General features: G+C 44.0%; 1 protein-coding gene across 4 annotated transcripts in view; it reads left to right on the top strand.

The window, feature by feature from the left end:
• ABHD6 (abhydrolase domain containing 6, acylglycerol lipase) overlaps positions 1-26252 on the top strand; it is a 48394-nt gene that overhangs the window by 5952 nt on the left and 16190 nt on the right. For all 4 annotated transcript variants that reach the window (XM_055557747.1, XM_055557748.1, XM_055557749.1 and 1 more), the window contains exons 2-3: positions 8002-8066; positions 15908-16060. In XM_055557747.1, coding sequence (XP_055413722.1) covers positions 15942-16060 — 119 coding nt within the window. In that variant the 5' untranslated portion in view covers positions 8002-8066; positions 15908-15941. The remainder of the gene's footprint in view (positions 1-8001; positions 8067-15907; positions 16061-26252) is intronic.

The raw sequence follows: 26252 nt of genomic DNA, 5'->3' as shown, positions 1-26252 counted from the left end.
GAAACCAACTCAATATTATAAAGTAATTATCCTCAAGTTAAAAATAAAATGCAGAAAAAAAAGAACAGCTTCAAGACTGTGCCCTTAAAAAAAAAAAAAAAAAAAACTCCTGAGCACTGAAAGAAAATGTTTCAAAGTAGATTTGGTGAGTGACTAAAAATGTTCCTCACTGATTAACTGGGGTAATAAAGATTGGAGTTGAGTGGGTTCACTTCCTGTAGAAATGGGTCTCCACTGAGGGCAGCTTTATGCCTAGGGAGTATTTGGCACCATCTGGAGACATTTTTGCTTATCAAAACTTGGGGGCCTCTCTCTACTGGTTAGAGGCAGGGGATACTGCTAATTACTCTCACAATGCTTAGGAAGTGGATAGGAAAGCCCCTCACAACAAAGAATTAATCTGGCCCCAAATGTCATTTGTGCTATGATTGAGAAACCCTAATTGAGACATAGGGTCCCCTAGGGGCTTCCCAGATGTCGCTAGTGGTGAAGAATTCACCTGCCAATGCGGGCATGCGCAAGAGATGCGGGTTGAAAGATCCCCTGGAGCTTTAAAATAGCTCCTCATTCCAGTATTCTTGCCTGGAAAATCTCATGGGCAGAGGAGCCTGGTGGGCTACAGTCCATGGGGTCACAAAGAGTTGGATACGACTGAGCACACACCATCTAGAAGTAAGTTTTGCAAACCAAAGTCTTCCTTAACCATGAAGATAGTCCCCGCTTCAAGAAAGATCACGATATTCTCCTACACTAGACCTTCGGAAACCCTCTTGATCATATGTTCAGTCCCAGCAGCCATGTAGCACGTTGTTGCCCGTCGTCGGATGCGTTTCCAGCTGTTCCAAGGAAACTGCTGATTCAGGAAAACAGAACTGCCTGCAGAAGGTGTGAGCAGAGGTGCTTACAGGGCTGCACGTTGAGATCCTCTTCTTGTAAAATGTTCACCCAGAGTGACAGCAGCCTTGCTCAGGTGGTTTTCCAGAAACTGTGGCTCTTGGCTGCTGGTGTTGGGTATCTGCCTCGTGATGCACCCGAAGAGGATTCAAGCCTGATATGTGATGAAGTTTGGGAACTGAGCTGTGGGCTAGACTCTGGGAATATAAAGATAGCGACAGAGAGCTGCTTACTGATGAAGCGTCTGAGCAGACCTGGCACAGCAGCAGTGCAGGGTGATGGAGGCGTATTCCTGAACACAAGTTCGTGTGGACGATAAGCAGTGCGGACAGACACCCCGAAATGGCGGAGTCTGGAGCAGAGTACATGTATTGCGGGGCCAAGCAAAGGGTACAGGTTACTCCCCCAGTGGGTTGAGGGGAGACGTTTTTAAAAGGCAAATTAGGGCTGAGGGCTGCAGGGTTTGTGGCTTTCTTCTGCTTGGTTGGTGGTGAGGTCAAAGCTGTGCTCCAGGAATCTTACACTCAGCCTGAAGTTACCATCCTCAATCTGGGTGGGAGCCTTAGTTCCTACAGAAGAGATCGAAGATAGTGTTCTGTGTGTTCCTTGAGGAGGAACCAGGACCCTGCCCCAAGGCTGAACTTTTCTTTCTCAACTACTCCTCTGTTTCTACAGCCCCTCTCTTCCCTGATTAGCAACTGTTTGAATCTGCCCTGTGGAACTCAGGGAAAGTCAAGGTGGCTGAATGAAACCTATTTCCTACAGATAAGGAGGGAGCACAGAAAGGCTTTTGTGCCCAGGAGGGCCCCATAGGGTCCTGCTTGGTTTCAGTGGCATGGCTGTGTAGCTCTTCTCAGGAGAGCAGGCCAGTGCTTCCCAGCTGTGCAGCGAGTGCTCATCACCGTCCACTCCCTGCTTTGAGCAGTCTCCATGCATCATTTGATTTTCTCCCCACACTGAGGCTCCAAGAGGTTCTGTGACTTGCCGAGGTCCCAAAGCTGGTAGTGACAGAGCAGAGATGTGAACGTAGGTTATGGAACTGCACAGCTGACCCTCAGAGAAGCATTTACAGGTGGGGTGGTCCCAGGTGGCCCAGTGGTAAAGAATCCACCTGCCAAGTAGGAAATGCGAGTTCGATCCCTGGGTTGGGAAGATGCCCTGCAGGAGGAAATGGCAGCTCATGCCAGTATTCTTGCCTGAGAAATCCATGGACCGAGGAGCCCGGTGAGCTGCGGTCCATGAGGTCACAAAAGAGTCAGACACGACTGAGCAACTGAACAACAACACAATGTTTTCCTAGCCGAGACTTGAAGGATGTAACCTCAAGTCCCCCAAGCAGGGCTGTGCTGGGGGTAGGGGAGCCACTGTGTGGAAGCCCTGGGGGTGTGAAGGAGTATGCCATGTCAGGATTGTAGATCTTTCAGGAAAATAGGGGGCAGGATACAAGAGGATGACATGTGAAGGGTGGGCAGGCTCCAACTTGTCCATGGCCTTCCATGTCACGCTGTGGGCCACTGTGAGCCGCCAGTGGAGTGGGGCAGAAGAAGAGAAGAGCTGTGTGCCATTGGGCAGCTTACTTAAGCTCTCTGGGTCTCAGCTGCCCCTCTGGAGTCTCTAAAGCTACTCTGGTGAGGAATGCTCATTTTGTTAGTGACCATAATGAACAGAGTGAAGGAATGGCCCGCAGTGGCGCTGGTGGGGCAGCACTGTGATTCATGGCTTGCCTGTTTGTCATTTGGTGTTATACTAAATGCCCACCAAGGGAAGGCGTGGTGATGCTAAAGTGCCATGGCACCTACAGAGATGTAGTCAGACTTGTCTTCACGGAGCTTGCAGCCTAGTGCAGGGTGCTGCCAGTGTTCTCATATTACAGCAGAAGACACAGATCACAAATACTTGTTGGCATGCAGAAGGAAGTCAAGGTTACTGACGGCTGGGGGACTGCGGGAAGGTTCACTGAAGGAGATAACGCCTAGTTCTGCCAGAATGATTTGTTAGAAGATGGGGGTAGATAGAGTGTATAGTTCAGATCAACAGAAAATGGGGAAGTGGAGAAAAATACAAAGCTAGTTCAGGTGCCCCCACCAGAAGGTCAGATTATCAGCCTATCTGGTAACGAATTCCCCGGAGTTTCCAGGTTTTAGGGGGAATGTGGCAGTTATAACAGGAATATATCCATTGATGGACTTGCCACTTACGCACTTGGGTCCCACCCCATCATGCCTCCTCTCTTTTTAACCCTGGTGTCCAGCCAGGCTCCTGGAGCATCCATGTCTTGGTTATCTGTCCCTCCCAAGACATAAGGACATTTTACAAATATGAGACCTACCTTAGAAAGTGAAATTATAACTCTTGACAGAGACAGAATTTCATGAAATCACAGCAAGGGATGTTGGGGGGCTGGTTGACTGACGTGTGGAGATTGTAATGGGTGGGAGTCTGGCAATGTGAGACCTGTTACCTGATGAAGAGAAGGGAGGGACTTGAAGCTCAAAGGATTGGGAGGCCTTTGGGAAAGCTGTAAGTAAAATATTTTTGCAAAAATGTCCCCTGAATGATAGCATTGTGACAACCAGATGTTAAGTGGAAGGATTTAGCATACTCTTAAGGCAATCCACATGAGATTCATTCTTTGTTCTGAGAATTAGCATAGGCGGCAGTTATTTTGTTCATATTTGCTTTTGATCTTAGAACTGACAGCTTTTGATTTTTACTTATTTGGATAGAGTTCCAAACAAAAGTGTGTTTTATTCTTAATTATGAAGTTTTTTTTCTGATGCTGATTTTCCCGAGTTACAGAGATCTCTGGGGAAGAGCTTCTGGTTAAAGAAGGTAGGGACCAGCTCACAAGGGGCTCTGAATGCTGGACCTCGTGCTGGAAGCCAGAAATCTTACCCTGATCAAAGTACTGGCTGTTTATAAGAGAGCTCCTTTTGGTCTCACACTAGCTAGAAAATACTGTAGACCAACTTCCCTTCTTTAGAAACGTCAGAACCCTCTGTAATCTCCTTGCTTTTCCTCTTTTTAAACAATAGTCTTTTCAGCTTGCTTTTTGATTGGAGGATGGTTGTTTTACAGTGTTGTGTTGGTTTCTGACATACAACAACTCAAATCAGTCATAACTTTAGAGCACAGCTTCCAGAGATGGGAGAGTGTTTTGGGGCTCTGAGGTTCTATTTCAGGCCTCTGCCACTGCATGCCCATACAGAGGGCTATTTTAATTTCTTTTAGTCATGTGAAAGATAGTCACTTCTGTGATGCTCTAGCACTTTACCTTTGAGAACTGACCTCAGCCAATGACAGTGCATACACTGGCACTCATTCGTAGAGAAGTGTTCGAATGAAAGCTTGTTCCAGGCTCCCCAAGAGTCTGAAGACTTGGGTCCTTAGAGGTAAAGGATCAAGTGGCCTTTGGCTTCTCTTTTATCCAGTGGGAGACTGGCTTGTATCCCTGTAGGGTTGCCTGGCTTAAAGCATGGTTTCAGGCAGGTGGTTATTTCAGACTGTCGCCACAGCTGCATCTTGACCCCAGAGGCTGATGCTTTGAAGGTGCTGGGCTAGCTCAGGGCACATGGCGCATGTTTCATTGCCGTCTCTTTGCCAGTACGATTTTTTAGAAGATACACCGCAGGGTATATAAGCTACCTGCCTTCCAGCTGAGCCCCTGATTGATCTGCCAGCCTCTCCTCTGGCTGTGCCCCTTCTCCCGAGGATTGAGTAGCAGGATTTTCCAGTTCTCTGATCCTCTGTCCACAGGCCCTGCCCGGCTCGGTCAAGTTTCCTTGGCCACAGTGCTGCCCTAGGTGGTAGAAGCAGGGGAGGGGGCCATGGGCTTGGATGGTTCTTAAAGCAAAAGCCCCCATGGGGAATCAGGTGCTAGTGATTTGGTATAAAGCAAGACAGAGTGAATCCTCTTATCAGTACCTTTCCCAGAACTATAAAGGAGATAGAATTTCTGTGACTGTTGAACATGTGAAATGTGACTAGTGCAGCTGAAGAACTGATTTTTACATTTTACTCACTTTTGATCAGTTTAAATTTAAACAGCTACCACGTGGCTAATTGCTACTGTATAGGATAGACCATTGCATTTGAGGAGTTTATATTTTTTATTTTATTTTTTAAAAGTTAATTATTCTTGGCTGTGCCGGGTCTTTGTTGCTGTGCGGGCTTTTCTCTAGTTGGAGTGAGCACTACTTTTTAGTTGGGGTGTGCAGTCTTATTGTGGTGGCTTCTCTTGTTGCACACAAGCTCTAGGGGAGCAGGCTTCAGTAGTTGCTGCACATGGAATTAGTAGCTGTGGCTCCTGGGTTCTGGAGCACACTCAGTAGTTGTGGTGCATGGGCTTAGTTGATCCATGGCCTGCAGGGATCTTCCCAGACCAGGGATCAAACCTGAGATTCCTGCAGGGATGTCCTGCATTGGCAGGGGGATTCTTTACCACAGAGCCACCACAGAAGCCCTATGTTGTATTTTTTAATTAAAGAGGGAAAACCTTTTACACACACATGGTAGCAACTCAAGAGGTATGGTTCATGTCAGTGAACAGCCTCACTCATCTCTGCCCCTAGCCTCTCAGCTCCCTTCCCAGCCCGACTCTATGGTTCTCAGCTGCTTCTGCATCCATTCAGAAACATTTTACACATACGTAAGCAATAACATGCATATTTTTCTCTCTTTCTCACAATGCAAGAGATGTTATCCTACCCATTCTCTTCTGTTCTTGCTTTTTAAAGTTAGCAATGTACCTTAGGGGTCATTACCCACTGAGACAAATAGAACAGACAGCTTCCCTGGTGCCTCAGGCAGTAAAGCGCCTGCCTGCAATGCAGGAGACCTGGGTTCAATCCCTGGGTTGGGAAGATCCCCTGGAAAAGGAAATGGCAACCCATTCCAGTATTCTTACCTAGAAAATCCCAAGGATGGAGGAGCCCAGTAGGCTATAGTCCATGGGGTCGCAAAGAGTTGGACACGACTGAGCGACTTCACTTTCACTTTTCACTTCCATGCATTGGAGAAGGAAATGGCAACCCACTCCAGTGTTCTTGCCTGGAGAATCCCAGGGACAGGGGAGCCTTGTGGGCTGCCATCTATGGGGTTGCACAGAGTCGGACACGACTGAAGCGACTTAGCAGCAGCATATATAATTATTTTTTGGAAGTGCTCAGCCTATTTATTTCACTTTATGCCCAACCTATAATACGTAATGGCTTATATTAATTTTATTTGCATTTAATGGCTGTACACTATAACTTGTTTATAAAGTTGTACCATCGCTTACTTAACATGTCCCTTATGAGTGGGCATGCAAGTTCCAGGTTTTTTTTGACATGATAAGTAATACTATAACAAATAACCCTGCACAAACTTATTCTCACATATGTTCAGGTTTGAGCATAAATAAATTGCTGGAAATTAGAGACAATTTGATCAAAGGTGTGTGTATTTTACATTGCTGCAGGTTTTGCCAAAATGCCATCTGTAGATTTTGTTAATGGGAATGTAAAATTATGTTGCTGAGGGCAACCCCACAGCCCCAGCTACACTGTCTGTTGTTACACTTTTTGTTGTTCACCAGTATGGTGAACAGAGATCACCATCACCTTGGAGGTTTAATTTGTGTTTCTCTTGTAAATGAGGTTAAGATTGAGCATCTTTTTAGCTAAGACTCATTTGTATTTCCTTCCTGTTCAATTATCTGTTCAAATCTTTTGCCCATTTTTGTATTGGATTTTGTTGTTTTTATTGATTTGTAGGAACCCTTTGTTAGTCTGTTGCCTGATATATATCAACAGATTTTAATCTTGTTCATGCTATCCCTTTCCGTGTGTCATTTAAAAAGATTTTTATGCAGTCAGCTTATTAATCGTTATGTTATGGCCTCTAGGTTTTATATCTTACTGAGGAAGATTTTTTCCAGAGTTCTCATGTTTTCTTCTAGAACTTTCGTACTTTTTCCCCCCTTATGTTTAACTCTTTGATCCCTCTGGAATAATTCAGGGGTTTTGTGGATTTAACCCATCTGCCCATCTCATTTTTCTGCTGTGGTGTCTTGGCCAGCATCTCTGTACTGTCCAGCCCTGCTTATGAGCTTTGTAGTCCCCTCTTGTTAGCCACTCTAGTAGAAATATTGTATTCATTTGCCCATTGGTTTGCCAGCTTCCTCTCTTTTCTTTCTGAGTAGAGCTTTTAGGTAACCGTAACCCCAGATAGTTTTCCGACAAAGGTCTGTCTAGTCAAAGCTATGGTTTTTCCAGTAGTCATGTATGGATATGAGAGTTGGACTGTTAAAGACAGCTGAGCGCCGAAGAAATGATGCTTTTTAACTGTGGTGTTGGAGAAGACTCTTGAGAGTCCCTTGGACTGCAAGGAGATCCAACCAGTCCATCCTAAAGGAAATCAGTCCTGAATATTCACTGGAAGGACTGATGCTGAAGCTGACACTTCAATAGTCTGGCCACCTGATGTGAAGAACTGACTCATTTGAAAAGAGCCTGATGCTGGGAAAGATTGAAGGCAGGAGAAGGGGACGACAGAGGATGAGATAGTTGAATGGCATCACCGACTCGATGGACATGAGTTTGAGCAAGCTCCGGGAGTTGGTGATGAACAGGGAAGCCTAGTGTGCTGCAGTCCATGGGGTTGCAAAGAGCTGGACATGACTGAGCAACTGAACTGAACTGAACTCCCAGACAGAGAAGGGAGTTTTAACCTTTATTTGAAGGTCTTAGTTAAGTTTGAAGCCTCCGGAAGCCCCTCTCACCCAAGCATGCCTGTTTCCCTTATTGCCTCTCTCATTTGTGCAGCATAGTAATCACCAGCTCAGTCCTATACTTCGTTTGCATCACAGAATACTTCTTCAGCTTGCATGCCTTCCTAGTCAGGCTTTTTATCTCACATGCCCTACGTGCCCTTTGTGCACGTTGCTTAACTGGGGAAAGTGACCCGAACCAGAGGCAACTTTAAAACTATAGGATGTTTGCACTTTGCCTTGGCAAAGGAGGAAAGGCTCCGCCTCAAGCGAGGCTGGCATTATTGCCGACTGTTAGCACTTAATTCGTATTCTCTGATATGATTTAATGCTTTGTCATTTTCTTGTGATTCCAGAGTCTCCTTTTCAGCTTCTGCCAGAGCCAGTAGCAGTTGGGAAAGAAGGCTGTGCTCTTTGAAGAGTGAGTATGGATTTTTCACATCATAGATTGCAAAAAAAAAAGGAAAGAAACAGCCCTTAATGTGATGGGAGCTACTCTGTAAGCTCCCTGGCAACCTTCTGTAGGCCAGCCTGTTAGCAGGTCGGGTGTTCGCTGGTTGAGTAGGTCTGGTGGGAGTGGACTGGAACCAAAAATTTTTTGTTTCTCTTTTTCTGGCTGAGCTGTGTCTTCATTGCTGTGTACAGGCTTAGTTGCCTCACAGCATGTGAAATCCTCCCAGACCAGGGATCGAATCTGTGTCCTCTGCATTGGCAGGCAGATTCTTATCCACTGTACCCACAAGGAAGTTCCACCCTGAATATTTTTAAAGCTCAAGATATGTATCCAAACCCCACCCCCAACTCCTTTCTCAGATACTGTGCAGGGAGCAGGGCTCTGAGTCTGAAGGGAGTCAGAAGACCTGGGCCTCTGGGCAGCGGGATGCTTTCCTGGGGAGTGTAACACTTGAATCAGTCCTGAAGGCAGACAGGAGTTCATCAGGTGGGCAGGACAGGAGAGTGCTTGCCCCACACGAAGTGGGCAGCATGAGAAAGACGAGGCCTGAGGCTCTGTGGTTGCAAACAGAGGTGTGAGGCCAGGAAGTTGAGTTGGGATCATAAAGGTGATCAGCGTTTACACTAGACAAGAGGCCCCAGTCCCTGGTGTGGACTACGAAGATTCTTCTGGCAGCTGGTAACAACTGAATGGGGTATGACAGAGCAGCCTTCACAGAAACGGGAGCAAGGAGAGATGACCCAGGCCTGGTCGGGTAGTTGAGGGAGCTGGGATCTGACTCATGAACTCTCATATCTGGTGGGAATATTTCCTCCCTTGAGACATTCCTAGTAAATGTTAAGCCAAGGGAATTGGTTGTAAGGGGCTTTTGGGGCTGTAACCCCCGTAAAACTGTGCTGTGCAACACACTAGCTGTTATTCATACATGACTCTCAAGGATTTAAGGACGTGATGGACGTGACTGAAGGACTGAATTTTGAATTTTGTTTACCTAATTTAAATGTAAATAGCCACATATAAACTGCATTTTGTCTAGACTCAGATGAGTTGGCTTCAGTGCTGACACCTCCTGGCCATCAAGTGACAGGAGTGATGAGCAAGGAGGAAGAGTGAAAGATACATCAGTCTGGGAGGCCAGACTGGTGGGGACACTGTTGGCAGAAATCAGCAAGTCAGGAGAAGGAGAGGAGATGCCCCTGAGACATTGTAGGACTTTTGCATCGTGGAGATAGTCAAGCAGGCTTTTGGAAAAGTCTGGAAGGAGGTCCTGGCCAGAAGTGTTGACTTTTGCATTTCCTGGTAGTAGTAGAGGGTGTAGAAATGTGAGTTCTTCAAGGAAGACAATGAAGAGTGTATCGTGGGACTATTCAGCACGGAGAGTAAGGAGAGCATGGAGAGCATCATGGGAATATCCAGGGGAGAGAGGGAGCAGAGAATTTTAGGAACCAGGCCAGGCGTGCTCATAGCCATGGCTTGTTTATACATCAGGGCTGTCAGGGCTGCAGAGTACAGAGGAAGAGTGGGCTTAGCCAGAGTGAAGGGGAGACGAGGCCAGGAGGAGAAAGGTGAGCATCTCATGGCAATAATCCTAGGGTCATGCCACGCTTTCCGTGATGGACCAGACAAGCTTAACTGCTTCCTTGGAATGTTCGGTGTGGTTTTCCTCCATAATGGAAGGGATAGATGTGACAAGGAGTGTGAACTGTTCGTGTCTCTAATTATTTTCTCTCTTCAATCCTGGGACTTCCACACAAGAGAGTCTTAGTGCCTTTGTGTTTTTTTTTTTTAGCTATTGATCATTACTGATAGTTTTGAGAAACTGGTTTATCTTTACAAGAGTCTAGTTTCAGAAATTAGTGTTGGGTAGATGCAATAATGTTTAACAGCTGGGATTTTATACTCAGATTTCAAGAGTATATTCTTTGGAAAGAATTTTCATATTGCAGAATTAAAAAAAATTATAAGCAGCACTGGTTAGTTTTTAAAAGACACCAGCAAGAATAAGGTGATAACTTGTTAACTTGTAAAGTTAGCATGTTACTTGCTCTCAAAATACTTCTGGAGAAGTACAAAGAATGTTGAAGGGGACAGTGAAGTCTGTGCCTTTTGTGTAACTGATGCTCAATAAATATCTGCTTAGTAAGTGCTGAGAGAAGGCAGAGAACCAGACACACCTACAGGACTGGATTGAAATGCAGCCCATGCCGCATACCAGTCAAGTGACCTTGGGGGCACTCGTTAACTTCTTTAGTCTTTATTCCTCCATCTTTAAGGTGGAAGAAGTGCTTCCTACTCCCAGCATTGTGGGGGATAAAATGAGAGGCTATATATAAACCATCTACGCAGAACCTGGCATGCAAAAGTCACTCAGTACATGGAGGCTGTTGCTCTTCTGTCTTTGGCTACGGTGGTAGTGGCCATGGTCATTATTTTTGCTACTTTGTTGTTGTTCAATCACTCAGTCATGTTCCAACTCTTTGCGACCCTATGGACTGCCGCAAGCCAGGCTTCCGCGTCCATCACCAACTCCCGGAGCTTGCGCAAACTCATGTCCAATGAGTCAGTGATGCCCTCCAACCCTGTCATCCTGTTTCAGGGGACTTCTCTTCCTGCCTTCAATCTTTCCCAGCATCAGGGTCTTTTCCAGTGAGTCAGTGCTTCGCATCTGGTGGCTAAAGTATTTTTGCTATAGTTTTAAAAAAATATTCCTATTTTTGAAGAGACCAGGACGTTAGTGTGTCAAGTCTGATGGACTATGAGTAGATGTCTAGGAGAAGCCAAGATTCCGTGAAAGTGTTTTATATTCTGTTTGGAATTTTGCTTTATATCTTGATTTAACGTGTCAGTCCTCAGAAGGACGGGTTTTAAAGGTCAGAGAGTATGTTAAAAGACAACTGTGACGCATTACACCTAACCTCTCACCCCAGACTAAACTTGGGGACTTGAGTCCACATGTTGATTGGAGCCTGATTAATCTTTGTCCCTGCATTCAGAGATAAAGGCCCAAATGCACAGCTTAGATGATACCCGGGGAAGGCCATGTGGCAGGTCCGGGTCTCTGGGTGAGAGTCTCTGCCATAAAGGCGGGCTCTCCTTCCTGATGTCCCTCATTTCAGACTGTGCTGCAGAGCCGCTAAAGTCACTGTCTTTAAGTGTTGGGAGCCTCACCTGATGCACCAGATATGTAAAACGGGTGCGTTTTTCTTTTTCAATCTATTCAAACATTATCAAACACTCAAACATTACCAAGCACCAAGTATTAATATTTCCCAGATACTGTTTTAGGTCCCAGGGAAAATGTAACAGGCAGGAAGATTCTCCTGCTGGGCAAGCCAGATCCTAGTCTTCAGTTATCTGGCATAATTTCAGAAATGTTTTAAGCCACCAGAGTAGGAAAAGACAGAAAAGGTGTTTTGGATGAATGTTCTCATTACTATGGATAGAATGTTCTCATTATTAGAGGAGGAAACCAAGGTCTCACAGTCAAAGTGTGGAAGGGCCAGCCTGAGCGCCCCGCCCCCAACCTGGGGCCTGTCCATCACGCACATCTACCCTGGCAGCCATTCATGTCACCACCAAGATGTTCACCAGATCCATGGATCACCTAGTTAGCATTTTCTTTAAATTAGTTCCTCCTTTTAAATTAATTTGCATCACTACCATAAATGGAAAATATCCATAACAATCAACACAAAGAAACAGTGCTATTAAATACCTAGGTACTGTTCCCTGCAGGAGGCTCAGGGGTTAGATAGCTATTTAATAACCACCCTCAGAGTTTCTCTTTGACCTAAGCAAGGCAGGAAAAGAACTGAAAAAAAAAAGATGACTTTCTCAGGTTGTATGGGAGTGTCACCTGGTGTCAGATAGCCCGAGTGTTCTGCTGCCTGAAGTCATCTTGAAGACGTCTGCTGTGTGGGCCCTGTGCTTAGGGGCGCCCCGTGTTCTACCCCTTAGTTGATGTTCAGTCATTGGTGATTCCAGGCTCATAAGGCTTCAGTTTTTCTGTGCCCAGCTTCCCCCTTGGGCACATAGAGCTTCCTGTGAACAAACCCCAGCAGGGTAGGCAGCTGCCTTTTTTTTGTTAATTTTTTTTCCTAGGCAGCTGCCTTTTTAAAGACAAGTCCTTTGTCAGAAGAAGGATGTCATAGAGGTAGGAATAATGGCCAGACCTATATAGACACCTCAGAAAACATTAGTGGCTTCACTCAGGGCCTGGCTGTATTTGACCTCATCAGGGAAAGTGCGCAGGAGTCTCTGTAACAAGTCCAAGACTTGCTAAATTGATGCTGCTCTGCAAAATCTCCTTAGCAAAGACTTTATTCTATCATTGAATGCAGAATGGAGCCAGATCGAACCTTCCCCCAAACTGACTGTGACGTCTATAGCAGGCACTGATGAAGCCATGAGGTTTTGTTTTTTTTTTAATGAGGTTTCTTTTTGATGATCATGCCTTCAAGCTGGAGTTCCCATCTCCACTGTCAGAGTCGGTGACATACTATGGCTTTGGGCATAAAATGTTCTAATTCCTAGTCTAAAAGAACATCATGTAATTAACTTCCTGCGGCTCAGGAATCAGAATTCATGGTGACCCTCAGCACTCTTTATGTGATGAAGAAAAGTCCTCTTGAATCTGACAGCCCCCATCTTCATCAACTGTTTTGTGACCCACAGTCTTCAAACAGATCTGTAAAATTCCCTTCACTGTGCCATGAATTTGCTTACCCCTTGACAGTGAGGCCTTTTTAGCATCATAAATTGTACCCAGCATTAAGTAGGTGACTCCTCTTGGGAGTTTTGTAATTATTGAAAGAGAAAATAGTCAACATCATTGGGGATGGCTGTCCCTAAAACAAACAGGATTGAACCCACATTGTAACTTTGACTGTTATTAATTCATTTGTATGTTATTTGTATCCTGTGCTATTCTACTCACTGAGAACACCCATGTAGCATTATTCCTATCCTCAAGGAGCTCTGGTTCTAGGAAGAGAAAGAGGCCAGTGAGTGATATAAGTGGGCTGGAAAAAAGCTGTTTACAGTGGCTGAGAAACGGAGGGAAGAGTTAAGTCAGAAGCACAGACAGTGCTTGTGCCACTGAGAAGGCAGCAGCTTTCATTGCTGTAGACTCAGGGCTGTCCCCAGATAGAGTGTGTATGGAACTGAAAGGACCATCTACAGATGCCTCTGCCTCCCTCTCTGGACGAAGGAGCTTGTTTCACCAAGCCTCTCAAGAGACCAAACATCTAAATGGAGACATCACATCTTCGTGAAGAAATTTGGGGCGATGAATTATTTAACAGCAAAGATGTTATAAAATCTGAGGAAAGGCCATTTGAAAAAAAAAAGGTCAGAGGATGTGGAGTTAGGAGCAAAGAGAGTGGGTCCAAGTCAGTAATCTGTTACTCAGCCTCTCTGTGCTTTTGTTGCCTCAGCCTGTTCAGTTCAGTTCAGGTCAGTCACTCAGTCGTGTCCGGCTCTTTGCGACCCCATGAATTGCAGCACGCCAGGCCTCCCTATCCATCACCAACTCCCGGAGTTTACCCAAACTCATGTCCATTGAGTCGGTGATGCCATCCAGCCATCTCATCCTCTGTCGTCCCCTTCTCCTCCTGCCCCCAATCAGAGGGGCATCAGAGTCTTTTCCAATGAGTCAACTCTTCGCATGAGGTGGCCAAAGTATTGGAGTTTCAGCTTCAACATCAGTCCTTCCAATGAACACCCAGGACCAATTTCCCTTAGGATGGACTGGTTGGATCTCCTTGCAGTCCAAGGGACTCTCAAGAGTCTTCTCCAACATCAGAGTTCAAAAGCATCAATTCTTTGGCGTTTAGCTTTCTTCACAGTCCAACTCTCACATCCATACATGACCACTGGAAAAACCATAGCCTTGACTAGATGGACTTTGGTTGGCAAAGTAATGTCTCTGCTTTTTAATATGCTGTCTAGGTTGGTCATAACTTTCCTTCCAAGGAGTAAGCGTCTTTTAATTTCATGGCTGCAGTCACCATCTGCAGTGATTTTTAATAGTGGATAAAGCTCTTACCATGCCTGTTTGATGAGGTTGGTGTACTGTGTCAAGGGTTAGCAAATTACAACCTGAAGCCTGTTTTTTACAGTAAAGTCTTACTGGGATATGGTCACACCCATTCATTTCATGATGTACAGCTGCTGTCTCACTGCAGAGGCAGCTTGAGTAGTTATGACAGAGACCTATGACCCACAATGCTGAACTATGTATCATCTGCCCTTTGCAGAGGAAGTGGGCTGACCCCCACTCAGTGGTCCTGAGGTCATACTGTGCTATCATGAAATCATTATACAGTTGAAGTACACATCAGTTGATAGAGGTGTATGGGGCAGAGCTCTCTGTTTCACAGGAAATATAAAGAAGACCATGATTTGCTAGATGTGTGCTTTTTCTTGAAGAAGAGTCCTTTTTATGTTAGTGAGATGCACACTTAACACAAGTGACGGAGTCCTCAGATGACAAAGGGCCTCACCTGACCAACAGATCCTAGCAGGCGTTGTCTTCTCTACTGGGGAGGATGATGGAACTTGAAATACTTTTTAAATTCTATGGAAAATAAACCATGTTGTTCATGAGACAGAACTGGGTGGGGGCCTCTAATTGACGGGTGACTTCCAGAGCCCTTGGAAATGGGTCAGGCCCCAGTCTGGGTGCTGGGGATACAGTCCCTGCCCTCCTGGGGCTCCCATTCTAGCCTGCACATGTGTCCTCCAAGTCTTTGGGAGGACATCAGAAAGTGCACTGGAACCTCGGATGTTGACGTGTTCCCTCCTAAATTTTTATTGTGTTACTTATTTTTGAATAGCTCATATATGAATAGGGCTTCCCTGGTGGCTCAGACAATAAAAAATCTGCATGCAGTGCAGGAGACCCAGGTTTGATCCCTGGGTTTTAGGAAGATCCCCTGGAGAAAGTATTGGCACCCCACTCCAGTAATCTTGCCTGAAGAATCCCATGGGCAGAGGAGCTTGGCGGGCACAGTCCATGGGGTCACAAAGAGTCGGACGCAACTGAGCAACTAACACTTCATTTCATGCATGTGCATGATAAATAACCAAAAGATTTTAAAAGGTAGACTGTGAAAAGCAAGTTTCGCTCTGTCCCTGACTCCCAGCTACCTGATTGCCCACCTCAGATGCAACTGCTATTACTGGTTTCATGTCTACCTTCCAGTGATATTCTGTATATATATAGGCACTCATATGCACGTGTGTTATTTTTCTTTCTTTCTCTCTTCCTCTGTCTTTCAGGTCTTCTATCCTTCTCTAACTTTTAATTTTTTAAAAATTGCAAGCCTAATAGGAAAGTTGAAGGTTACAGTTGGGTTCATCAGTACATTTCACCACCTTTACTTTATTTCTCCCTTCTCTACACACACACATATGCACAAACACATATATACAGACATATGCACAAACACATATATACATTTTTTCTTCCTCAACTTTTAAAAGTGAGTAGCAGATATTACTATATTTTATCCCTTAATATTTACTTCAGCAAATGCTATGAACAAGGATGTTTTCTTACGTATAAACATAACCACAACTTCATCACTGCAGTCACTGATCTAATAATATTGTCTAATAACCAGTCCTTACTCAAATTTCCCCAATTGTTCTTAAAATTTCCTTTATAGCTTAAAAAAATATCATCTCAAGGATTCCTCATTACCTACACTTTTTTCTCTTCATTCTGGGTTGTTCACTTCTCACTTCCACTTTGCTTCTTCACCTTGTCTCCTGAGACAGAGTTTCAGTGCTGTCTCTCTTTTCAGCCCCTCTAGGTATAAGCCAGACCTAAAGAGCAGGATGGATCTTGACGTGGTTAACATGTTTGTGATCGCGGGCGGGACGCTGGCCCTTCCGATCCTGGCATTCGTAGCCTCTTTTCTCCTGTGGCCTTCAGCCCTGATAAGAATCTATTACTGGTAAGTTCATTTTACAGTTCAAAATTTTCAAGGGTATCATGATCATACCGCTTTCTTTGCTTTGTGGTTGTGGCTGTTCGACATTTATCATGAAATATTCCGGAGGTGGGGGCTTCCCAGGTGGCGCTAGTGGTAAGGACCCTCCCTGCCAATGCAGGAGACATAAGAGACATGGGTTTGACTCCTGGGTTGGAAAGATCCCCTGGAGGAGAAAATGGCAACCTACTCCAGTATTCTTGCCTGGAAAATCCCATAGACAGAGGAGCCTGATGGGCTACAATCTATGGGGTTGCAGAGTTGGAGATGACCGAGTGACTGAGCACTCATTTCAGACTTACAGAAAAGTTGAAAGGTGTCCTTTTTGTCCTTGGGAATGTTGGGAATGTTCCTGAAGAATTGGTACTGGTAGCTTCTCACCAGGTAAATTCTTCCAGGTTTCCAATGGTGTCTTTGCTCAGGAGACCACTCTCTCTCCCAAAGTCACTGATTCTGTGTGCATTCGTAGGAAGGCATTTGGTTTTTCTTGGTCATTGGATTCTGATCCAGTGATGTTTTGACAGGTATGGTGATAATCACTGAAAAATGAGTTAGAAACACCAGAATCATGGACATGGCATGGATAGGACAGAATGTTTTTTGATTTGTCTAAAAGTGTTCATTAGTAAAGTGACAGGAAAAAAAAGTTTCCAAAACTTCTGTCATTCTTAAATGATTTTCATGCTTCTTTCCTTGTTTGCACACCACCTCTAGTTTTCTTTTGTGTTTTCTTTAGAGTAAATGACTTTAAAACAAAATCTTACATTAATTTCGGAGTGACATAAATATCACTACCTTTAGTGGAAAGCTTGCCATCCTTGCCACAAACAATAAATTAATATAAAAAGTAAAAATGAGCACAATGCTTTACACTCTGTTCATGAATTCTAGCCTAGATACCATTGCCTGCCAAGGATTGACTCCTTTCTCTTTGTTACAAAAGCTGAGAGGTGTGAGAGTTGCAGAGCTTTTCTCCTTTGATGAAAGCAGGTTTATGGTTGAAAAGAGAGAGGATTTCTCATGATGTACTTCAGTAACTTTTCATACCACAGTCCATTTACCAGAGAAAATCACCCCTCACACACCCATGAATTTATCCCATGAAGACGGAAGTACTGAAATCAACCTGGTTCCTTTCTGTGCCATAGGGAAGCGAACTGAGATTTAACCAGGACTTCTGGAACATAGGACTACCTTCTGAGCCCCCCAAGGAAGAATGCAGGGAAACTGTGCTTGTGCCCTTTATCCACCCTCCCTTCTGGCTCCCTTTTGTTTCATTAGAGTGTGGAATTTTCCGCCTGCCAGCCAGGCTCTGATCCTTGAAAAGAAGCTAATTGAACAGAAGGGAGCTTTCATCTTTCACTCTCTTTTGTGGGGAGGTGATGACCCCTTTAGTGGGTCACCCAACACCCACCTCTGTGTTGATGAAGCTAAGACTCTGGCTGCTTAGAGGCCATTGCCTTGCAGCACTCCAGCACAGCAGGAGTGCTGTGGGGCCAAGCTTGCCTATGGGACTCCTGACGTGGAGAGACCAGAGTGGTGTGCCCCCCTCAGTCCTGCAGAGGCACTGTGGACCTGCACACACAAATTCCATGTTTCTTAAGTCAAAGTGAAGCAGAGGGTGCAGCTCCACGATGTGTCCCATAACCGTGGATGTGGCTGCAAACAGAGGTGTGACTGTTCCACCCAAAGGCTGTTTCTACCAACCACACGTGGAAACCAGCCTCTGTGCTGCACAGTCCCCACCCCCAAGTTCCTCGGGCCATCATGGAGAAAGCTTTAGGACTGTTAGAATAATTTTGATGCTTGATTTTTCAAGAGAAGATTAATGTCATTGCAAATAATTGACTTTTTTGAGTTAAAACTAATGTGGTTTGGACTTCACCATTTTAAAGCATACATTTAATTGGTTTTAACATATTCACAGTATTGTGAATTGCCACCATCTAATTGAGAATATTCTCATCTCCCCTCAAAAGAACCCCCATACCTGTTAACAGGTACTCCCTGTTTTCTTTCTTCATCCCCTGGCAACTAGTAATCTGTCTCTTTGGATTTTCCTGTTGGTGACATTTTTGTGTCTGGCTTCTTGCACTTTTCAAGGCTCACCTGTGCTGCAGCATGTATCTGTACTTCATTCATTGTGATGACTGAATAGTGGTCCATGGTATGGTTTATACCACATGTGATTCATCCAAATGGACATTTGTGTTAGTTCCACTTTTTGGCTATTATGAAGAATGCCTCATCGCATAGAATTCACTTTTATTAACAAGTGAAGTTCAGTGAAGTGGAAGTCACTCAGTCGTGTCTGACTCTTTGTGACCCCATGGACTATACAGTCCATGGAACTCTACAGGCCAGAATACTGGAGTGGGTAGCCTTTCCCTTCTCCAGGGGATCTTCCCAACCCAGGGATCAAATCTGGGTTTGATTCTATTAACAAGTAATACCAGCGAAATTCAGAGAGGCCCCACAGAGAACACTCAGCCCTTTATTTTACCCCACAGACGCATGTGACTGTAAAGCCTGCCCCGTCCTGTCACTCCGCTCAGAGCTGTAGCTGGAGGATGAACACAATGCTCTTTATTTCATGAACTCGGCCACACAGGCCAAGAAGCAACCCCAGTTGGCTGTTGGATGAAAATCCTGGAAATCCTTGCGGATTATGCCGGGTAGTGTTGTGGCATGAGGGCTGTGATTATAGTATTAGAACCCGTAATACCACAGCAGAGAGCTGCCCAAAGTCCTGTGAGCAGCTCCCCCCACCCCACCGAGACGCACAGCCTGTTTCCTTCAAATCACCTCAGCGTGAGTGACGCTGACACAGTGGTTGTCATAGGATGAGCAGCTTTACGTCAGTCCCCATGTCCCTTAACCACAGCTACTCCTCCAAAGGCCTTCAGTCACTCAGCTGCCCGTGACGACCGCCTGTAGGTTCCCCCTGCAGACTTGGCTTAGTTTAGTTAATTTTCAGGATCGCGACATGAACAGGAACAGCAGGCGGCACGGGTAACTGCTGTTGCCTCTGCTTAGTCACTCAGTCGTGTCCGAGTCTTTGTGACCCCCTGGACTGTAGCCTGCCAGGCTCCTCTGTGTGTGTGATTCTCCAGGCAAGAATACTGCAGTGGGTTGCCATGCCCTCCTCCAGGGGATCTTCCCCACCCATGGATCGAACACACGTCTCCTGTGGCTCCTTCATTGCAGGTGGACTCTTTACTGCTGAGCCACGAGAGGAGCCCGCAGAGGTAGCTGGGCATCCCAAAGACGCTGAGCCTCCCTGCTGAGCGAGCACGCAGGTGTGCGGAGGGCCTCTCAGGTTCCCTCTGTCCCCGGACTTCCCTGTGGGTCTCCTGAGCTCCTCAGGGCTCAGCAGCAGTGTCCCCATTGGGCCACAGCCAGTCTTGGCAACAGCTCTCTCTGGGTCTAAGTGTCCCTGGAGCATGGCCGGCACAGTCCCACAGTGGTGGGGACCGTGGTTGCTCCTGCAGGAGGCACCATGTGCTTGGCCGAGAGAGTCCACAGAGAGCCATGCTGAGGATGCCGTTGCCACTGTGGGTGACATCAGGGGCCACTCTGGTTTTCATTGTATAAGCTGTCAATACTGTTCACAGGATGAAAAAAACTGACATTTTAAAAGATTTTTGTTTTCCCAAAGAAACTCAGTTGTGCAATCAAGAAATCATATAAGTAAGAAAGAAGCAGATAAGAATTAGAAAAAAAGAAATAAACTGATGTTTCAGATGGTTTGATTGTGTACATAGAAAGTCTGAAATAATAATGATATCTGTCGATTATTTATTAGAATTAAAAAGTGAATTTGGCAAGATTGCTAAATACAAGATAAGTTAGTAGGGACTTCCCTGGCAGTCCAGTGGTTAAAACTCTGTGCTTCCACTGCAGAGGACATGGGCTTGTGGTCTGGGAACTAAAATTCCACATGCTACACAGTGGAATTAAAAATAAATAAATTTAAAAATGAATAAATAAATAAAGATAGTTCAGGAATGTTGGCTTGAGATAAAGAAAGTCCGAAACCTTGCATTAGTCAACATGGCAATGTATTAAAAAAAAAAATCAGTTTTATTCTTATTTCATAGCAACAAACAAATAGAACATTTAAAGTCTTTTACTGATACCATTTACCATAAGGAAAGAAATAGTGCTATCTTTTACAACATGAATGATCCTTACAAACATAATATCAAGTGGAAGTAGTCGAATACAAATAAGAACTTACTGTATGATAAAGTCCTATACATGTAAAACCCTCTTGTTTGAAGGGGAGCCAGTGGTCACCTTTAGGAGGTAAAGCATCTGTGATGCTGCTCATAGTCTAGACCCTGATCTGGGTGGCAGGTGGTGGGCTCATTCACTCTGTGCAGATTCATTGGGCTGTACACTTATAATATGTGTGCCTTTCTATATTCTTTATACTTCCGTGGAAAGTTACTCTAAAAAACAAAAGTGAAGGATGTAGAGCAATTGGGTCCCTCATATTTTGCTAGTGGGAATGTGAAATGATGCGGGCATTTTGGAATACAATCTGGGAATTCCTCAAAAGGTTAAAAAAGGTTAAAAAAAAAAAAAAAAAGCTGCTATATGACCCAGAAATTCTACTCTTAGGTGAAATAAGAACACTCAAGAGAATAGAAAACATATATCCACAGGAAAACTGGTATATGTATGTTCATAGTGGCATTATCCCTAAGAGCTGAGAGGTGGAAACAACTCAAATGTCCATCAACAGATAAGTGGATAAACAAATGTGACCTATCCATACAATGGAATATTATTTAGCCTGAGAAAGGAATGAAATACTTTTGATTTCTCCATCAAATACAAATGAGAGTCTTGGTGGGTAGAATATTCGTGGTTGTATGTTCTTCCCTTTGATCACTTTAAATATATCACACGATTCCCTTCTGGCTTGTAGAGTTTCTGTTGAGAAATCAAAAACTTTCCAGAAAAGCAATAGTTAAGAGAATTCAGCGCCACCAAACCAGCTTTATTAAAAATGCTAAAGGAACTTCTCTAGGCAGGAAACATAAGAGAAGGAAAAGACCTACACAAAATAAACCCAGAACAATTAAGAAAATGGTAATAAGATCATATGCATTGATAATTACCTTATCGGTTCAGTTTAGTTCAGTCGTTCAGTCGTGTCTCACTCTTTGTGACTCCATGAACCACAGCATGCCAGGCCTCCCTGTCCATCACCAACTCCTGGAGCCTACCCAAACTCATGTCCTTTGAGTCGGTGATGCCATCCAACCATCTCATCCTCTGTCGTCCCCTTCTCCTCCTGCCCTCAATCTTTCCCGGCATCAGGGTCTTTTCAAATGAATCAGCTCTTTGCATCAGGTGGCCAAAGTATTGGAGTTTCAGCTTTAGCATCAGTCCTTCCAATGAACACCTAGGACTGATCTCCTATAGGATGGACTGGTTGGATCTCCTTGCAGTCCAAGGGACTCTCAAGAGTATTCTCCAACACCACAGTTCAAAAATATCAATTTTTTGGTGCTCAGCTTTCTTTATAGTCCAACTCTCACATCCATACATGACTACTGGGAAAACCATGGCCTTGACTAGATGGACCTTTTTTGGCAAAGTAATGTCTCTGCTTTTGAATATGCTGTCTAGGTTGGTCATAACTTTCCTTCCAAGAAGTAAGCTTATATGTAAACACATTAAATGTACCAAGTAAAAGATGTAGACTGGCTGGGCAGGTGAAAACCTGTGTACATATGCACTTCTACTTAACACATCACTCTACTTAACCCCCCCAAATTGTATGTATGTATTTTATATAGTTAGGTTAACCATGTTTCCATTATGGCTTGCAACTGTAATTATCTTTTATTTTTTGTCTGGCTATTGACTGTGAAAACTGAGCATCTTTTACTATTGTGGATATATAACTGTTATTTGCTTAATCCTATTGTATCATGATGGGTCAACCGAAAATGATAGAATTCTGTATCACTTAACTACCATTTAATAGAAAATCCTGTAATCATTTTTTAAAATCCAAAAAAAAAAAAAAAAAAGAGGAATGAAGTACTGATACATTCTATAATGAATGAACTTGAAAACATGTTAAGTAAAATATATCAGACACAAAAGGCCACATATTGAATAGACCCACTTATAGAAAATGTGTAGAATCCATAGAGACTTGAAGTGAACTAGTGGATGCCAGGAGGTGCAAGGGGAGGGAGATGGGAAGTGAGTGATAATGGGTATGGATTTCTTTCTCTTTTTTATCAGGTAAAATATACACAATACAAAATTTACCTTTTTAACTGCTTTTTAAGTGGGTAGTTGAGTTTCTTTTTGATGGAAATGTTCCAGGATTAATGGTGATGGTTGTATAACTTTATGAACACTAAAAACTCATCAGTTGTACTATTTAAAAGGGTGAATTTTAGGGTATATAAACTGCATTTCTATAAAAAGAAATGAATATTCAACATCCTTATTATTAGGGAACATGCAAATCAAAACCTCAGTGATATACTATACACACATTAGGATAGGTGTTAGTTTTTAAAAAAAATGAAAAATAGCAAGTTTTGGTGAGTATGTAGAGAAGTTGGAACCCTTGCGCTTTGCTGGTAGAAATGTAAAGTGGTATAACTACCATGCAAAAGTTTAGGGGTTCCTCAGAAAGTTTAACACAGAATTACTCTGTGTGCGTGTGTGTGCACGTGTGTGCACTCAGTCATGTCCAATTGTTTGCGACCTCATGGACTGCAGCCCGCCAGGCTCCTCTGTCCTTGCCTTTCCCAGGCAAGAATACTGGACACGGTTGCCATTTCCTCCTCTAGGAGATGATCCCAACCCAGGGATCGAACCTGCATCTCCTGGCTTGCGGGCAGATTCTCCAACACCGCTGAGCCACTGGGGGAGCACCATCAGGATTACTATATGATCCAACTCTTCTACTTCTGGGTATATACATAAAAGTATTGAAAGCAAGGACTCAAACAGATCCTTATTTACCAATGTACATAGCAGTGTTATTCATAATTGCCAACAGAATGGAAATAATTCAAATGTCCATCAACCCATGAATGATAAACAAAATGTGGTATATACATACAGTGGGATATTATTCAACCTTACAAAGGAAAAAAATTCTGATGTAGTATAGAAAATGGATGAACTTTGAAAGCATTATGCTAAGTGGAATAATCCGATCACCAAAGAACAGATACTGTATGATTCCACTTATATGGCTGTCATATGTGTTACAAAATTTTCCACGTTTCTCCCTTGAATTTTGGCAAATGATATATTTGAAGGACAGAATCTTTTTTATATAATACTGAAACTGCCATTTATTGGCTACTTCCTGTGTGTTGGGCGTTGAACAAAAGTGTAATGGCTCATCTCATTAAAAAAAAATTTTTATTTTTGGATTATCTCTTTTAGTCTTAACTATATCCTCAGTAGAATGCAATAGTTTTCCATATTGTAGATGAGGAAATTGAGTTTCATGATCATATAGCCAAAAAATGAATGCACTGAGATATAAATGAGTGAACAAATTCATGTTACTATGTCATGACTTAGAACTTTGAAATATGCATATTTTGTCATAAATAGAGCTGTTAAGCTAGCCAATTTTATTGTATCTTTAATGTTTTGAATAGGGAATATATTCATTGAAACAGTACTAGAAAGAACACGATAAATCTCCCTCCCACCATTGTTCCTTCTCCATCTACCTTCTTCTCAAAAGTATTTCATACCTCCGCTCCAGATACTCATATTAATAGCATCTTGTATATGATCCCATGCTTTTTGTATGCAAGTACAAGTAAATATAAATATTTATCTTCCTCTCCCTCTCCCCTTTTTTTTTATACAAAGGGTTTAAAGTTGATCCACTTAGGCTATTTGCTATTGCATGTCTTGGCTACCTCTTTGGTACAAAGTATACCACAAAGTCAATCTCTGATTGAATTAATTATCTTCCATCTTGGAGGGATTCTTCATGCAGAGTGTTCAATTTGTTTAGATGGTAATTTCATACTGAAATCATTTTCAGGCCAAACTCCAGCACTGAGTCTTATGTAACCAACAGAAGCTGAGCTTTCAACCAACTGCCATATGTTGTAAGGAGTAAAACCAGAGAACAGATGAGATAATTCTTAAGAAACAAGTTCTTACTCCCAAAGTCTGTAGGAAAAATATATTTGGAGTGGAAGGCAGAGGAGGGCATATGACTTATATTGAGCTTATGTACCATAGTGGAAATAATGTCTCTGCAAAATCAAGTGTGTATTACCATAAATTCTGCATCACAATTAAAATCCACACTATTTTGTGGTTTAATTTTTTGTCAATTAAAATCCAATTCTTGAGAACAATCAGCTTCTTTGAAACCACAGTATCACTAAGTATGAGAAAGATTCTGTTTGGCCAGCCCTGGTCTGTAAGTGATTCCCTGGACCCAGGAAAGGGACCAGGTTTCCAGAGCCCTGAAGACAAGGGATAACACCCCAAAATATGGCCTCATTTCCCCTCCAGTTCATTAGCCAGGCAACCATCAAAAGCAAAGGCCACATCTCCCAATTCCTGGCAAACAAATACTGTATCACCTTATAAACTGATTGCTTCTCTGAGGTACCCTCATCTGTATTTGTGGAGAAACTTGAAGAGCAAGTCGAGGAACAGCTGTCCTTCTATGAGACTGAAAAGGTGCCCTGTAGGAATCTGGATGTTGCGATAGAGATAATTGTTCAGGCAGAGGAAGCCGATGCTGAGACTACTAGGAAGCTGGAGAAACAGGAGAAGAAATGCTTGAAGAAGAAAAAGAAAGGCTGGTTGCAGTTCCCTTCACATCTTTGGAAAACTACAGCAGTGCTCAGGAGGAGTGCCAGGAGACGAGTGCAAAACCGAAAAGAAGAAAGTGGAAGCCTCAGGAGGCCCATCGGGAGGATAGAATGGAAGAGTCATCTGTATCTTTCTCCAAACCCAAGAAAAAGAAATCCTCTTCCAAGGAGGAGCTGGTTAGTAGTGATCTTAAAGAGACAGCTGGCGGTGGAAGTCTTCCCAGAGGAAGAGATCTTTCCCAATACAGGAACCAGTTAGTGACCGTGAAGAGTCAGGAAACAAGAGTGTCCCCAAGAAAAAGGGGGAGATTCTCCCCCAGGGAGGAACTGTAACCAGTGGACCTGAAGAGGTTGCTGCCAGCAAGAGCATCAGCTCCAAGGGATGAGAAAGTTCCTAAAAGCTGTCCCAGGAAGACTAGAATGGATGTTTCACTGACAGATCAGGCCCATGGAGATGTTTCACAACCCATCCCCTGTGTCCCAGTGAAAACAAATTTCCAAGAATAGATAAATAAATAAGGCTAAGACTCAAATGCAGAGATTTTGTTGGTTGAAACCAGCTTGCTCAGATAGAATCACAAACAGGCAAATGTGTTTCTCACAGAGAGGCAGTCACTGGAATCACTCAAGACGACAGCTGTGAGCTGTGTGGAGTCCTGAGACAACAAGGAATTCAGACATCGCCGGTCAGTCTCCGGTTGTCCTCTCTTCCCATGCAGGGATGTGTGTGTGTGGAGTAACCTCTCCACCAGCAATGGCAGCCTTGATGACAGAGTCTGATTCCTCATCTTCACAAATAAACAGCAAGTTGCAGGTGATAGGAGAGAACACACTTTATCTTTAAGTCTTTTGATGCATTTCCTGCCAGTTAAAGTGCCTCTGTGGTAAGGTCTTCCAGGTCAGCTGCACTGCGCCCTGCGGCACTCAGGCCCGCGAGTCCACGGCTGCTCGGCCCAGATTTCAGGCGTCAGTGAACATGGCCCACCAGGAGCTGCCAGCCAGCTCTCCACAAGGGAAGCCACTCTTGTCTTGGCCTCTCCAGAGTCCTTCCCAGCCTTACCACCAGCCGTTTTGAATTCTCCTGAAACTCAACTGAGCAAGGCACATACCCGTGAGGTCCCACAGCCTTCTTTGCCCTGTGATTCAAACTACTAGAAATATGTATTAACAGAGGATTATTGTGTGTCATGCTTCTTTTTTTTTTTTTTTAGTTCTACCAGTTTATTGCTACCAACCCATCACCCTCTACCCTCATGCACACATGCTCAGTCATGTAATCCCATGGACTGCAGCCCGCCAGGCTCCTCTGTCCA

The sequence above is a fragment of the Bubalus kerabau genome, chromosome 20 (genome assembly GCF_029407905.1).
Source record: "Bubalus kerabau isolate K-KA32 ecotype Philippines breed swamp buffalo chromosome 20, PCC_UOA_SB_1v2, whole genome shotgun sequence".
NCBI classification, from domain to species: domain Eukaryota; kingdom Metazoa; phylum Chordata; class Mammalia; order Artiodactyla; family Bovidae; genus Bubalus; species Bubalus kerabau.
Note: the sequence above shows the minus strand (reverse complement) of the source record. Positions and strands in the feature narration are given on the sequence as shown.